The 17,155-nt window shown below is 31.6% G+C and overlaps 2 protein-coding genes across 6 annotated transcripts; both read right to left on the minus strand.

Annotated features, from left to right (window-relative positions):
- Nucleotides 1-1,471: 1,471 nt before the first annotated feature.
- LOC111912368 (uncharacterized) lies at nucleotides 1,472-16,650 on the minus strand. 5 transcript variants are annotated; one of them, XM_052769237.1, is made up of 13 exons: nucleotides 16,439-16,649; nucleotides 15,880-16,085; nucleotides 15,717-15,797; nucleotides 15,541-15,623; nucleotides 15,350-15,465; nucleotides 15,153-15,263; nucleotides 14,934-15,019; nucleotides 14,692-14,851; nucleotides 14,548-14,625; nucleotides 14,394-14,444; nucleotides 13,725-13,862; nucleotides 13,499-13,574; nucleotides 13,216-13,390 (listed from the first exon to the last, which is right to left on the minus strand). In XM_052769237.1, the coding sequence occupies exons 2-13, from the start codon at nucleotides 16,044-16,046 to the stop codon at nucleotides 13,362-13,364; spliced, it is 1,176 nt and encodes a 391-aa protein (XP_052625197.1). In that variant the 5' UTR covers nucleotides 16,047-16,085; nucleotides 16,439-16,649; the 3' UTR covers nucleotides 13,216-13,361. The 5 variants fall into 5 exon arrangements, with proteins under 5 accessions (XP_052625199.1, XP_052625198.1, XP_052625197.1 ...); XM_052769235.1 differs by having other exon boundaries at nucleotides 13,216-13,393; XM_052769236.1 differs by having other exon boundaries at nucleotides 13,216-13,393; nucleotides 16,370-16,649.
- LOC111912367 (ABC transporter F family member 4) lies at nucleotides 5,462-8,687 on the minus strand. The gene is made up of 3 exons (XM_023908100.3): nucleotides 8,325-8,687; nucleotides 5,904-8,106; nucleotides 5,462-5,813 (listed from the first exon to the last, which is right to left on the minus strand). Exon 2 carries the CDS (start codon nucleotides 8,081-8,083, stop codon nucleotides 5,912-5,914), a length of 2,172 nt encoding a protein of 723 aa, XP_023763868.1. The 5' UTR covers nucleotides 8,084-8,106; nucleotides 8,325-8,687; the 3' UTR covers nucleotides 5,462-5,813; nucleotides 5,904-5,911.
- Nucleotides 16,651-17,155: the final 505 nt, after the last annotated feature.

Raw genomic sequence — 17,155 nt, forward strand, 5'->3', positions numbered from 1 at the left:
TCAATACATTCAATGTAGTTAGGATTGTATTCAAGACAAACTTAGTTATATTTGATTATATTTTAAAGCAGAGGTATGAAATGCACGATCAAATAGCTAATTAAGACTCTAGAACACGGGGGAACGTGATCAGTGCCCCTCCAATGGATACTGCCAAATACCCATTTGGCAGAAAGATAACTTTTTTGTGTGTGATAATCAACTTGAATAGACAAGTAAAGGCCAAACTAATTTTTCCAACCAAAAACGCAAGGTTTGCATAAATTACAAAAAGAGCGTTGTTTCCATTAAAATCGTTGTCTTCCACACACACACACACACATACACACACACACACACACACACACACACATATATATATATATATATATATATATATATATATATATATAGAGAGAGAGAGAGAGAGAGAGAGAGAGAGAGAGAAGATTTGAGCATTGCAGAATGGTGGATATAAATCATGAAAACTGCTTCTTCATTTTGAAAATTGTCTCTAACAAATATAATACTTTTACAATGTATTTATGTGTTTATGATTTGTAATAGACTTGTAATTCCAAATCCAATTTATTGAATTATCCCAAATCGGTTTTATGATGCACCCAGATAATACGATCGAAATCACAGATTTTGGAAACTCTTTGTATATACAATCCTTGAATTCTCTATATATTTTCATTTATATCTGAAATCCAAAATCTAACATCAACAAACAAACTTAATATACAAACATTTCAGAATATTTATGATAAGTGTCTAATATAGCACTTCACAACATGTATACCAAAATTGAAAACATGAAATCCAAAATCCGTTGTAACTATTTCCACATTAGGTGATTTTTCGTAACCATCTACTTAAATTGATGTTTTAAACAACTATTATTACTCTTTCTACACAATCAAACTATTCATAATATTTATCACCCTCTCTTCATAAAATATCGACAATATGTTTAAAAGATTTTACTAAACAAATATGCAAATCGATATTGAAAAAATAACTCTCGTATAATACAAGTAAAAGCATAAAGAATAACATCTTAATTAATTAAATGAAATAATTAAGGTATAAACTAACAATAATGATCGAAAATAGAATTACTGCGTAACTTGGTTTTACATTGACAATAAAATAGAAGACTCCACACATTCATAAAAAGAGTCTTTCACATTCTAACATTAATCTCCAAAGCACCCTTGCTCTTCTCCTGCAGAAAAGTAGTACACAATTCATTAATAGATCAAAAATTTAATATCCCCTAAATTTAACAAAAAATATTGTTTGAATGTGGGAAACCCTCCCTGATTAGGGTTTTGTGTTTCAGGAATATATATATATATATAATGAAGTTACATAAGGGACCCTACACTATACATATTTATAAATAGACAATACACTAACACATCCCCTCAGTTTGAACATGGGGTTTACAAATGTTTAAACTGTCCCGAAAGTCTACAAATAAGTGTGTAGGAAGGCCCTTATTAAATATTTTTGCAAATTGGTGCACATGTCCAATAGCAACATGTTCCCTAACAAAATGTAAATCTATTTCCACATGTTTGGTACGTTGATGTTATACAAGGTTAGAGGATAAATACATAGCACTCACATTATCGCAAAACACAACAGTTGCTTTAGATAATAGATAAGATAACTCAAGTAGTATGCAGCCTCAACAACTGACATTGGCCACCCTGCGATGCTCAGCCTCAGCCGAGGAGCGCGAAACAACATGTTACCGTTTATATGTGTGTTTGGCCCTTACCTTGACAAAAATCGAGTTCTATTACTTGTGAATACGCTGTAATGTAATTGTACATAAAAAATGTTAGGCACTATGAATCCAAAAAAATAATAATAAATATAAAAAATATAAGAATGAATCGCTAACAAAGATAGAAAAATATACATGAAAGTTATCTTCACTTCTTACATAAGGAACAAAAAATAAATAACAACCTCATCATACCTGAAAGGCATCTTCACTTCTTAGAGGGTGTTTGGATAGGGAAAAAAGAGTGTTTATTGCTTATTCCCATCATAATAAGCTAAGTTTAAGTATTTGAATATGAATCCTTAAAAATCAGCTTATTGTAATAAGGATAAACTAAATAAGCTGATTTTAATAAGCATTCTCTTCCTTGCTTATTGCTTATTCTAATAAGTTAATAAGCTATAATAAGCTATAAACTAATTTATCCAAACACCCCCTTACATAAAGAACAAAAGATTAATAACAACCTCACCACGTTCAGCTACATATATTTCTCTTCGTAATTGTTATTTCTCTGGTTGGGAGTTGAACACATCATGTAGAAGTTCATTTTCCTATTTTACAAATTAAAAAAATAATTTCAATAAATAAGATAAAAATTAATAATGAATAGATAGATATATATATATAGGGTAAACTGTAAAGAACACCCCACCCTCAGGTGTACCACGAAACCCGAACCAAGCAACCGCCTCACAAAATTAAGCTGCATGAGATGCAAAAGGGTAGACAATCAAATACTATTTTAAAATATTATTCAGATCAAATAAATACACCCATATTTCTTGAGGTAATGTGTTGACTTTCAATCTTTGTTTACCACTATTTACATAACTTTCCAGTTTCCGGGATATATGGCCATCCTAAAAGTTATACAAATATCGTTTAGTAAAGACGTTAAACAAATCATGTTATAACAGAGTTACTTTCTATGAATATCCAGTTGTTTGATTTATTTATTTATGCATGTAATATTTTTGTATGCATTAATGCGTTGATTGTGGACGTTAGTTTGTCCCGTCGCTGACTTGGATATCTGTTTTTAAAATATTTTATAAAATTTTAGAAGATTTGCGTGAGATTAATCACTTAGGAGATGATAACACTGAGTACATAGTTTAAACGGTTCATGTTCTAACTTCTAAATCTATATCTATATATTCGGCTCAAATATATTAATATATATAAATAAATATAAACTTTTAAGTTTTTGATGAAATTTTGATTATTCAAATGCAGAAATCAGATAGAATTCATCTATCTCTGTTTTCTTTGACAAAACCTAATCTCTGATCAACTATGTGGACTAAACATTAGTTTTCTTTCTTTGAAACTATGGTAATGTTTTTTGTTGGCTTATTGAATGATATACTATACTTGCTCATTGTTTAACTTTAAGTCGTCTTCATATTTAGAGGGACATGTTACTATTTAAGCTCTTGTGTTTGTCATTTATGTAGTTGTGTATTTGAGCTCCACCTTTTAATGTTTGAATTCTATTATGCGATCTTCATAGCAAGAAACTAATAGCCATATCCAACAACTTTAACAATTGTTTTTCTTACTTTGGTAAAAAAATGTTTCTCCATAAGAAATTTTGTCTAAAGGTAGGCTTAACCTGTTGCAAATTGATTGTGTATCTTACAACAAAATATGGTTTATGCAGAAAAGTTAAATAGAGGCCTTTCTGTTGTGGACAGCTACAAGCTTCTAAAAGGAGAATAACTAACAGAAGATGAAGTTTTTCTTGCATGTGCCCTTGGTTGGTGCATTGAATGGGTAATTACATATAAACACCAAAAACTATTAATTTGTGCCTATGCATGGATTTTCTTTTCCAAATAACTATTAAGGGGTTTTTTTTTTTTTCCAGCTAAGTTATATATGGGTAAAGTGATTGAATGGGTAACGATGTCTCTTTCGATAAACGGATAAAGTGAAAAGGTATGAATGAGAATAAATGACCATTTTACCCATACATTCTATTTTTTCCGCAATTTTCATCAATTGCAAGGTGAGAACGGTTGGTAGAGATGTCAAGATTAAGTGGTTAATGCATTAAGCTCATTAAGTAAAAAAGAATCAACTTAGTCATGTTAGATGATAGCATTCGTTGTATCTTGTGATTGCAGCTTGAAGCATATTTTCTTGTACTTGATGACATTAAGGATGAATCCCATACACAGTGTTCGTTTAGATTACCCAAAGTTGGTATGATTGCTGTAAATTTCTTGGCAACCATATTTTCCAGAATCTTAAAGAAACATTTCAGATCAAAGACTTGTTATGTGGATCTACTCGATCTGTTCAGTGTGGTTTGTTTATGTTACATACTCATTTTATTAAGAAGTTAATTTGATTTTTTTAGTTCATATAAGGTTTCTTACCCCTTGTTTTGAACAGGTGGAATTCCAAACAACATCTGGACAGATGATTGATTTGAATTTGATTACTACACCTGTTGGAGAGAAAGATCTGTCCAAATATTATTAATCAAATAAAATTAACCTTAAATTTTATAAAAGACTAATCAAATAAAACTAAAAACTCTTTAAATAAGGATAATGTAAAAAATATAGTTATGCTTTTTTAATGAAAAAACAACATTCACATTGTTTTCTGCGAAGTCTTTACTACTACTTACAATTAATAAAGAATGACATTACTAGATCTTATATAGTATTAGAAAAAAAAAAGTTTTATATGTAACTGATACAAAATTTTATTTTTCTAGATTTATATTAACTAGTAAGAAATATTTTACATTTAAATGTTACTAAATTTCCAACATCTCATATATTTTTATATAAAAAAATAAAAATACACATAAAAAATCAAAAAATATAAATAATGTAAACAGGCGGTAAAATGATATTGCAGATAAAGATGAGTTGGCATTTCAAGCTTATTATAAAAGAAAAAACAATTTAAGGTTTCGTAGAGATGTTTGAAGTTTGAACAAAAAATGGTAAAACCTCTTGTAAAAAAAAGTTTAGAGGTAGCTTACCTTTACCATTAGGTAAGAAGAAAGCAGAAACTTGGTTACTATTTAGTGACATTAGAATATAGACCAAAAGTTTACCTTATCCACCAAGCCTGAAACTTTCTTATTGGATCTTAAATGCAACCGTTTGTTTTTTGTAAAGTTGAAAACAAAATCATCTACTTCATAAACAAGACAGAAACCAGAAAAGTTAATATTGTTAGATGAATAATTTCCCAAATACTTTTTAGTATCATATATACATAAAACGCTTGCTAGAAAGAAAATAAGAAAACACTACCTACCTTGATAAGCAATCATATAAAGTCAAACATCTGTGCATCATAGGTGTTGACAAAACTCTGGTCCCCTAGAAAAACAACAAGAATACATATCATTAGAGAAAACGGAAAGGGAAAGGTAACTTATGTATGATAATCTTCTATAAATAGATAAAAGGAATAACATAGCTCCAGTATAAGAATACTTTGCTCACCATGTCTTTAAAAAGCTCTTCTCATGGTTCCACTACCATAACACCAAGGTTTAAGTAGGCACAAAATTTCCTCATTTGAATAAATCATCCATGTTTTTACCCACAATTGAACGACATTCAATAAACAAAATACATATTCCTCGTCAAAGGTGCCAATTTAATATCTAACAAACATCCTCAAACAAGAAATCACACAATCATAAAACCCAAAAGATTGGTATTTACTCGAAAGTCATTTTGCATAATCCAATGTTGACATTGCATGCTAAAAGTATTATAAATGCCTTAAAAAGGAATTAACATTGTGGGCATGTTGACCTTATTAAGCTATAAAGCATACACAAAAGCACAATAGAACAAATGTAATCATGTCCTACGTGTTCAACACAAGCAACACTTAGGTATCAGTATCATATAAAAACAATTCGCAAATACTTAACAAAAAGTTTCAAAAAAATGCATATTTAATAGAGGCCTCAAAATCTCCATATGAAAGTGCAAATATATAACCACCAAAGAAATGCTCCATTATAATCAAGATGCCTTCAAGTTCCCTGCAGATGAACATCAAAAACCATCAGAGACTCAAATAAAAGCAATTACAATGATTAAAACATAAGGTAGAGAGAAGATTAGATACATACCACATCAATCATTCGTCAACCTCAGCTCTAATCTCCTTCTGAAGCTCCTCTTTATACTCCTCAAAACTCCCCTCAAACTTGTCCACAACCCCATTATCCACAACCCAAATCTCACTCTTCTCTTCATCATCACAAACCCTAGAAATCAACCTCGAGTCATGACTCACAAGAACAACCCCACCACTAAACTCATCAAGCGCATCCGCAAGTGCATCAATACTCTGCATATCCAAATGATTTGTAGGCTCATCAAGCAACAAAATATGCGGTTTTGACATTGAAATCGATGTAAAAACAACACGCGCTTTTTGTCCCCCTGACAATTTAGCAATTGGAGTCAAATGATTATGACTTGGCAACCCAAATTTACCAAGTTTAGCACGAACTGCTTCTTGCTTGCTAAACCCCTCTTGTTCTGGATGTAACCGGAGTAGATATTGAACCGGTGTTTCACCCATGGTCAACAAGTCAACAAAATGTTGCGAGTATCTCCCGATTCTTAGCTTCTGACTTCTCCTCACTTCACCTTCAGTCGGATTCAAATCACCTGCAAGTAAGTTGAGTAAAGTTGACTTTCCAGCACCATTGGGCCCCACGATCGCGACACGTGTCCCCATATCAATCCCAACATCCACATCAGATAATCGAAAATCGTCTCTTTCTGGATAACTAAAACTAACATCAATTAGTTGTAACAATGGTGGAGTTAACTCGGTGGGTTCGGGAAAATGAAACTCGACTGTGTAATCTCTCCATTTTTGTGGGGCTTCTGGGATCTCTTCATCTTCATCCACTTTCCCTTTTGATTTCTTTTTCGCTTCTTTGACTGCAAATTTTGCCTTCTCTTTGACTTTCTCTTGTTGTTTTTGGTTCCCGGCTCTTTTAGCAGCTTTGACCTGTTTGTCATAAGTTTCAAATTTTTTATTCATTTCTTTGCGACGTTGTTCATACCCACTTTCAAAATCATCAAAGTTTCCACGATACATGTGGAGTTTTAAGTCATGGAGATGGATTATTTCATTACAGACAGTGTTTAAGAAGTCTCTATCGTGTGAAACAACAACTAAAGTTTTCTTCCATCTGCATAAGTATTCTTCCAGCCAAAGAACAGCTCTCAGGTCAAGATGATTTGTGGGTTCATCTAGTAGTAACAAAGTAGGTTGAACAAAAAGAGCACGAGCCAATGAGATTCGCATACGCCACCCACCACTGAAAGATCTTGTGGCACGAATTTGCATAGCTTTTGTGAACCCTAATCCAGCAAGAATCTTGGAAGCTTGTGCTTCAGCAGCATCTGAACCCATTATCTGTAACTTTTCGTATAATTCAGCAAGTTTTTCTCCCGCGTCATCATCGACTTCATTTCCATTTTCGCCCTCGGGTGATTCCAACAATGTGGCGACTTCTTGTCTTAGCTTAACAAGCTCCTCATTTGCTGCAACTACAGCTTGAAGGGCAGTTTTGTCATCACCAACTATTTCTTGTTCGACTAAAAGAACATCTATGTTCTTGGGAACAGGAATCTTTCTCCAAGCTAGAAGCTTTAAGAGGGTTGACTTTCCCTTTCCGTTGGGTCCAACTAACCCGTATCTCTTTCCATGAGAGATTTTCACAGATGCATTTTTCATCAACTCTTTCCCTCGTGCAGAAACTGAGAAATTATCCACTGTTATGTCTTTTACATTTGCATCTGCATCATCTTGACCATCAAGAACTGAGGCCCTACTACCTATCACCACTGTGAATGCATCATGGTCATCTTTTAAAGCTTCTTGTTTGGCTTGTTCAATTACTTGGGCATGAATCATATCCTTCTTTTCTCGTTTCTTTAAATCTTTCTCGGTTATTGATACTTCAAGATTCCTGTCATTAGCCCTTTCTTTCCTGCTGGGCTTTTTGGGTCCTCCTTTTTGAACTTCTTCTCCAGATTCATACTCTGCATCATCATCTTCTTCATCATCTGAAGGAGGTAGATCAATGTCTGCATAGGACTGTAATTTTGGAGGTGCTTTGGTTTTAGGATTACGGGTGGTAGAGCTTGAGGAGGTTACTTTCTTTGCTTTATCAGGTTTCTGGTCCATGCTGGCAAGCATGGCTGACACTGATAGCTTCTCTTTCTTTCCTTCTTTGGTGCTTTGCTTACCCTTCTCTCCACCCTCATCGGTTTTTTTCTTTCCCATTGGATTAATAAACTTTCACAAATCTGTATGCAAGGTGAAAAAACTCAAATTAGAACAACCTCGAGACTACTAACTCATTTCTAATTTCTTATTCGATTCAATAACAAGCGGCCAAAAATCAGATACGGCCAAACAAAATTTTCATATACTCAAGTATAAATTCTGAAGCAGGCAAATTTTCATATGATTCTGAAGTGGACACTATTTCAAAAATTCTGAAGAAGAATCAGTTACAACTAACCTAAAAAAAACTGAGGGAACGGAATCAGTGGAGGGATGGATGCGTTGATTCGGGGACTGGAAAGCTGGAGGCGTCGAATCAGTGGATGGCTGATTGTCGGACGGTCGGAGAAAGAGGCGTCGAATCAGTGGAGGGCTGGAGGCGTCGTTGCGTCGTGCCGTCGGACCGTCGGATAGATATGGCGAGATGTATGATTGCCGGCTGAGTAAACAAGAGAAATGGAAGTATGGAATGGAACCCTAAGTGTCTAGACAAGAATTTAGATACGGCAAGAAGATCGGAAACCCTAACCAGAGAGGGGAAAGAGGGTATCCATTCCTTAATAAATACGCAAACTACACCTCGGATGTTAAATTGATATTTTTTTTTTAACTCGCTTCAATTTGTAGTTCACATAATTTCTAAGTAAGAATATCTCAGAGGTCGATTTATACCATAAAAAAAATATTATGACGTTTATTTTCTTACAGACTATTTTTTATTTATTTTTCTTTATGTATGATAATAGACGATTACATCGACCGTAATCGCAAAAAAAAAATATATCAGAATAAGTTTTTTAAACAAAAGAAAAGGATTTTTTTTATCTTTTTTGCCAAGTATTTCTAAATACAAATCTTTTTTATTCTCTTACATATAAGAAACCCATTTATTGTTTTTAAGCGAGCACAAATTACCAATATTCGATTTTATAATCAGAATCGTCTCGGAACCGTCAGTTATGTAACTGGAACCGGAACCGGAACCGTTCTTGTTCCTAAAAGCAGAAACCACCAAGGATCGATTTCGGATTTGGTTTCTATTTTTTACGAACCGTTATTTGGAACTGGTTTCAAAATATTAAAATTTAAAAATACTAAATACTTAAACGAATTGATTGTAACAACGTTGATAACTAATACATTTGTTGAAACTATCTAATAGGATCTTAAAGGTAAAATGTTAATAAGTCATATTTGTAACTTTTTTTCAAAACTAATTGTATTATGTGAATGTGAACGCGAACACATAACCATAAAACAATTTGAACATACATCATGATAATATCCTTTGAAAATATCTAATGTTAAATAATACTAACGAAATGTTGATGGTAAAGTACATGAACTTTTGTTTATGACTTATATTTAGCAATTTGGATTATCATTTAAAACAATTATTTTTTGTCGTTTGTAACTTGTATCGTAATGAATTAGTTATATTATTTACTTTTTGTTTCAATGGCTAAAATTATTTTGTATAAACGAAATTAAAAAAAATGACGTAATTGGATTACCTGGTCCTGGAACAGAAACCGCCAGTTTCGGAACTGGTTCCAAAAATTTAAGAACTGCCTAGACCAGCTCCAATTCCGATTCTAACTTCACAAGAACCGCAGATTCCGGTTCCGTCTTCAGTTCCAACGAAATGAGGCGAGTACCCGCCTATACTCATCCTAAATTTATACTATCACTTAAACCGATGGGTATATGGTTTAAACGTTGTGTAAGAGGTTGAATTGGCCTTCTTCCACACCGTTGAGCTGCTTGGAACATACCCCCATCTACGTTGTGTGGCAAGATATGGAGTAGTTGACACAAAGCAACGCAATTCCATTGATTCAAACGACCGTTCAACGATCAATTATTCAATATATATATATATATATATATATATATATATATATATATATATATATATATATATATATATATATATATATATACCACATAATTTTTTTACACACCACTACCATTTTACAATCTTTTTATATAAATTTTCAACATATTTTTATTATGGATCTGTTTGACTTGTCATCCGGTTATGATGATATGTTCATCACCATGATGGACGAGTATTATACTAATGAACTACAAGAAGAAAATGAAGTCATGCATTCTACGAACAAGAAGTGTGATGTTAAACAGAAATCGTACGGAAGCACGCGAATGCCTATATCTCGATTATTTTACGGACAATTGTGTATACAAATAAAATGGTAAATGATAACAAACTTAAGAAAGGTATGAACAACTCTGAAAGTTTCAAGCGCCAAAAGAGTCACCCTTTCTCTTTCTCCTTGTTTGTGTGGGTGGTGAAGGTGCAATACGTCAATGTATGGATGGTATGTTGGGAAAATGGCATCAAGGATCCCCAACAATCCTATCCATAACTATAATAAAGAAAACAACATAACAAAATAATATACGTGGAAAACTCCAAAACCAGAGAAAAACCACAGACTTCTATAAAGACGGTTCACTATATGATAAATTGCACGAGCTTTTATAAAGACAATTCACTATATGATAAATTGTTATAATCACATAGAGTAATATCTCAAGCTCTCATAAATTACATGCACACCTTCCAAAATGTTAACTAACACTTTCAACAATCTAAAACAAGAAAAAAATAGAAAGAACTAAAACTTTAAATGTATCGGGTTGGGATGCTTTGAAACCAAGGTTTTATTCTCTTTTTATAAAGTTAGAGACATACATACTTCCATCCTTATACCAATGTGGGATGAGAAAACTTATACCTTCATTTTATTTACTTCTTTTCCTAGTTTATTTAGCTCTTTGCATCTCATTTTAGCTAGTCTTCATGTGGATTTTACTTTTTTTGTTATTTGTTCATCTTTATCGGGTACTTTCTAGTCTTTTGAGCTTATTTGCAGGATTTATCAAAGACTATTCAACACAAAAGATGGAGGGAATACGGGACCTTTGGATGCTTATGGTGTACTTGTGGGCTTGAAGTGGTGCAATTGGGCTTATTGTCAGATTTGGACGTTCTTTATATGCACACTCTCGGTTTATCATATACTACGACTTTTATTTAGATTGCTAAGGCTAAAAAGTATTTCGTCGAAAATTCACTTTTTATGATACGCGGAACCGTGTCGGTTTTGTCGCAAAACTTCAACGGGTCATAACTTCTTCATTATAAGTCAGATTTCAACGTTCTTTATATGTATATAATCCTTGTGACATATATTATACTTTGGTAAAGATTATGTATGCTAAATAATCTTCTACCAAAAAGTCATTTTTAATGCTTATTATCTCTAAATGACCAGTCCGAATCTGCGAGCGTTACATCAAGGAACAATGGATCATCTTGAAAGAGTTTAGAAGGCATATTTGGGCTGTCAAGAACCTTGCAATTAGCTTGGATCAAGATTTGAAGCATTGGAGAAAGAGACACATTTAAAGATGGACTAAATTGGCCCATTCAACACTTACACGCGTTCCACGTTTACTCTCAACCCATCCGCGTGGGTAGTGTGCTTTTTGGGGCATCTTTTTCATCTGGGTTTGAAACCCATTGACTGAACTTTTGAAGAGGAAATGAGGAAGCACTCTTGCAAGAACACATATTTTTTGCTCTCTAGAAGATTTGAAGATTTGTGGTCTTTTCCATCTTTCATCTTGAACAATATTTGGTATTTCTAGACTATCTTGTTTTTCCTTAATCTTAGCCATGCTAGGCTAGATTTATCATTGGTTGACTTGGATGTACTTGCTTTAATGATTTGGTTATTTTGAATAACTCAATGAACTCGTGTTGAATATCTATGATTATATTATTTATGAAAACTTCCTTCATATTTATATATCTTTAGTCATGAATATTGATATGTAAATGTTATTTTTGTAATTATTGGCTACGTAATGAGTCTTCAATTTAACAAGCAACATTTAGTTTAAATGTTTGTTTTCATTTCATTTAGAATAAGAAAATATTTTCTCCATAGTAGTAATGAAAGCAACATATTACTCTTTGGATTTGGTGACTCTTAAAACCTAATGCTAATTGATTTTCACAAAATTAAATGCTTTTATTAGTGTTGTGACTTTGATTTAGGAAATGTGTTATGAGTTTCTCTAGTCATTTTAATACAAAAGAAGAGTTAAGGCAAGTTATGCTTATAAATTGTTATAGCCAAGTTAGATTTTGAACACAAATATTGCACCTTGGTATTCTCATGATTATTTAACCAAATGTTCAAGTAATGAAAGTTCAAAGCCAACAATCATTTTCTTATTGATTTTACATCAAACTTTGCTTTTGTTGTATTGTGTTTTTAAATCTTAGTGTAATTCTAGTTTTCTTTTAAACATCTCAAAAGATCAAAATCCCCAAATTTTATTGTATTCTAGTTTTACAAGTGTTTGTACAACAATATTATCAGAGTTAACCAATCTCATCAGATTAATCCATTTACAACTATACAATATTTTAGTGTGTAATATTAAGAGTATTTATTTTGTTGACCTCGACAACCACCAAAAACACTGTTCATTCACTAGGCAAAACTCAATGTGTGATGTTGTTGGTGAAACTACATGTACTTCAAAGAAGAAAAAGAATGTTATAGAATTTTAAAAGGATCTTATATACTGTGATTAGTTTGACAATGTTTTGAGTAAAGAATTGAATTGATTTGTAGGGATTTTTTGCATAATCTATTAGTTTGATGATCTAAAATGTAATTGTCATATCCAATCTCTTTATATTAATAAAATAATAGTTCTTTTGTCCATATGACATCTTATTAAGCCTCCTAATTAATGTTATGTCTCTTGTCAACCTATTGATTATTTATTTCAAATTTCAAATTTTAAAATTTTCACTCTAATTATATTAAATTAATAATATTACAATAAAAAAATAAAATTAATACAAGTTATAAGGTGCTATAATTTCACGTACGTATTTATTTGAATCAACGATTATAATTTTATATAACTAAAAAAATCTCTTAATTAATAATTTATTTAAAATAATTGATTAATAATTCCGAGTTTTTATTATAAAAGTTTAATTAATTTCGTAACCGTGGTTCCCACGGTTATAAACTAATAATATATAATTAAATGAAAAATTATGGTATACAAACAAATACTTTAAAAAATATAATATTTGAATTAATTAAATAAATTAACTAAGACATTCAATAACAATGATGATAAAAAAAATACATTTATATCAACAGTAAAATAGAAGACTCCATACATTCATAAAAGGAGTGTCTTTCACATTCTAACATCAATCTTGAAAACACCCTTGTTCCTCCCCTGCTGCACAAAGGTAGTACGCTATTAAGAATTAATTTCCCCGAAATTAAAAAATAAGAGGAAAAAAAAGTTCGGTTTCATAATTTTTTTTTCATGATAACAAGGAACCTTTAATATCACGATGCTTGTTTCGTATTTGAGTCCTTGCCTTGACAAAAATTGAGTTATGCGACTTGTGAATTCGCTGGTGAAATGTATACAAAATGTTAGCACAACCATTCAAGTGATGAGATATATATATATATATATATATATATATATATATATATATATATATATATATATATATATATATATATAAATAAGAATAAACTGATAACAAAGAAAAATGGACCTGAAAGCTGTCTTCACTTCTTACATGGGGAACAAAAAGATTAACAGAAACCTCATCACGTTCAGCAACATATAAATTTCTGCCTAATTGTTTTTTCTCTGGTTTGAACTTGAACACATCATGTAGAAGATCATTTTCCTATTTTGCAAATTAAAAAAATATATATATTTCAATAAATAAGATAGAAATGATTAATAAAGAGAAATCTCTAGGAAAGTCCTTATATTTTGACCTCACAATCGATTTAATATATATATATATATATATATATATATATATATATATATATATATATATTATCAAGTCCCAAAAAAATTGGCAATTGTTTGCATTTTGATTATTTTACTCGGTAAACCGGGTACCAACAGAATATAAGGATTTTTTCACAGTGACAGAAAAATAATTAATATATATATATATATATATATATATATATATATATATAAAATCCTTATATTTTGATCATATCTGCGAAAAAGTCTCTTTATATTCGGTTGGTGGCTGGTTTACCGAGTAAAAGGATCAAAATGCAAACAATTGCCTTTTTTGGGACTTATAGAATAAAAAAAATATAAGGACTAATATCGATTATGAGGCCAAAATATAAGGATTTTTCTAGAAATTTCCCATTAATAAATTATAAAGCAAAAAGGGTAAAGAAAATTCCACCCTCATATGTACAATGAAACCAGAACCAAGCAACCGCTTCACAAAATTAAGCTGCATAAGATGATAAGATACAAAAGGGAAAAAAATTATACACTGAAGAAAATAGGAAAAAAAAAACATTTTTAGGAATATTATTTAGCTAAAACAAATATACCTGGATTTGATGAGGTAACGTGTTGACTTTTAATCTTTGTTTACCAATCTTTACAGAAATTTCCGGGATATGACCATCCTATCATTTATTAAAAAACAGATCATATTATAATTATAGAGTAACTTAAAAAGATGGAAACTTTACCTCCACAATTTTCTCAACATTTATCTCCTCCATTGCTGACGTGTCACCTTCAAACTTCTCAAGGCACCCTTGTTCAAATATTAGGGCTAATGCTTGCGTAGCTCCTTTGACAGTGGATTCATTGTCTGATTCTAGTAACTTCTTGAAGAAAGGAATCGCCCTATATACAAAACACTTTCTTAATACTAATACTGATATTGATCTGATAAAAAAATATATATATATATTATTGAATTAATTACCCTCGCCAATGTTTATAACTGAGAGTCCAACTATCCATGCTACTAAGAAGGAGGGACCAACACAAAATTGCTTCACTTTGAGCTTCCTGTTTCCAACTCCAAATTTTACAATTATCCAATTTCCAAAGAATGAAAGAAAGATATGACATGTAATGAACATTTTGCCTAAGTTTCCATTAAGAGTATACAAGATCTAGTAATTTTTTATCATGAAAATACCTTGAAATCTGGTCTTGAATGCATGAAATCCCAAATACTTTGCATAGATCTTTCTGTCTCCTCCAATTCATTTCCCCCAACAAATGTGATAATAGCCAAACTATCCAATATCTACCACAAAGTCTTGAATTAGTAACAATAAGTAAAATAGTAAATCAAAGGATTTGAAATAAATAATAAGAATACAAGGGGCATACTAGTTTTAACTTCTGTGGTTGAGATTCGGTGTTAAGAGCTTCTGAAAGAACTGGGGCTGTTTCTTTATATAGTTCACGACTCTTTTCTCCACATCCAATGGTGATAGCTAGTAATCCTGATGGTTTAAAAATATTCCAAAGTGGATAAAGGAAAATAAAAAAAAATATTTCAGTCATATAGATCAAATTACCTAGAACCTCAAGAGCCAAACAACTCTCTTTAATCGAATCCCTTTTGAAAGATTTCAAGCATTGGTAAAGTAATTCAGTGAAGCTGCAAAAACAGAAGAAACTTTTGTCTCAATTTCCTTTTAAACTAACTACAAATTATTATATAGCTTTATATATAGATAGAAGAAGTACCAACTTTTTTTCAGAAAATTGGTATTGATAGCCAAGGCTATAACTCAAGATTATTGAAGAAAGTGCAGCCTCCCTTACAGACCCCCTAAACAGTCAGATAAGTCATCAGCAATTAAGTTCATAGAACATAAACTTTTTACACTCTAATAGTTATCTTAAAAAGTAACCTTTTCTCATATAACTGTTCTAAGAAGTGGTTCAAACGCTTTGACCCTAGTTGAGCACTTGCAGTTGTGCATTCGTTGATATCTCTGTCACTGTCAAAATCTGTAGCAAAATTTCCACCTTTTCGAATCTCTGTATCTTGATAGGAATTCTGTCTTCTTCTTCCCATCTTGAATTAGAGAATTAAGCTGCGCACAACTCTCAAATCCTGTACACCATTAAAGATATGCATATGTTAACACCAGTAAGTTGTTTTAATACAGAACTTGATATTAGTTTGGTAATGTGGCAATACGTTACAACACAAAAACTAACAGAAATTGTTCTGATTACGAAGTGAAGCCCCATATATATGTATAACGAAGTCTAACTTCCAAAACATTTGCAAATCAAGAGATACTGCTACAATTACGAATACCCTAATTGAGTTGCAGCCGTAAGAGGAGAAATCTAAGATATTAACTATGAGATATTGATAAGAACGAGTTTAACCTGTTGGAAATCGACCCAATTAGGAACAATAACGATAAAAGAATGGGTGATCTTTCAATATCGATGTACCTTTGAAATCAAATGCAACGGCAGCCGAGATATGGGTCTGAATTTGAGGGTTATGTTCATTATTAATTTATTATAGCAAAGATTTTTCACGAATAAGGCAATTAAAATTTTATAATCCCTTCCGGATTCGATTTCTCAAAACAATCCGAGAGATAGGTTTAAGTTTGAGAAAGATTTTCACTTGGATTATGACCCCCAATAACATGGTAACAACTTTAGGGGTGTTTGGGAGAAAAATAACCTGCATTTTCACAAGGACTCTGCGGGTTGGGCCACTTCATTTCCCTGCAAAATGGTTGGGGTCTGCTATGTGATGGGCCGTGATCTAAGTAATTAACCCACCAAAAGAACTACTATTTATTTCTAAAATTCTTTCCAAAAAAAATTCCCAAAATTTTTGTGTATTATTTAGATTTAAGATTTTCACAATAAAAACAAAAACAGTATATTTTATAGAATTTTCGCCTGTTTTTTAGTAGGAACCCAAGATTTTTGCATGAACTAGTTCCTGCCAAAATATCATATTTCATTAGGAGTTCTTGCAAAATTGTTTATTTTCATAGGTTTTCGTCATACAACGTATGGTCTATGGATATGAAATCAATATGTTTTAAATATGAACTTTGAATCCATATCGATGTTATATAAATCTAAGTATTTGATCATACCTTGAAAGAATTATGTTTGAAGTTTTCTAAAAAGATAAAGTGAAAATAT

The sequence above is a fragment of the Lactuca sativa genome, chromosome 3 (genome assembly GCF_002870075.4).
Source record: "Lactuca sativa cultivar Salinas chromosome 3, Lsat_Salinas_v11, whole genome shotgun sequence".
Taxonomy (NCBI): Eukaryota; Viridiplantae; Streptophyta; class Magnoliopsida; order Asterales; family Asteraceae; genus Lactuca; species Lactuca sativa.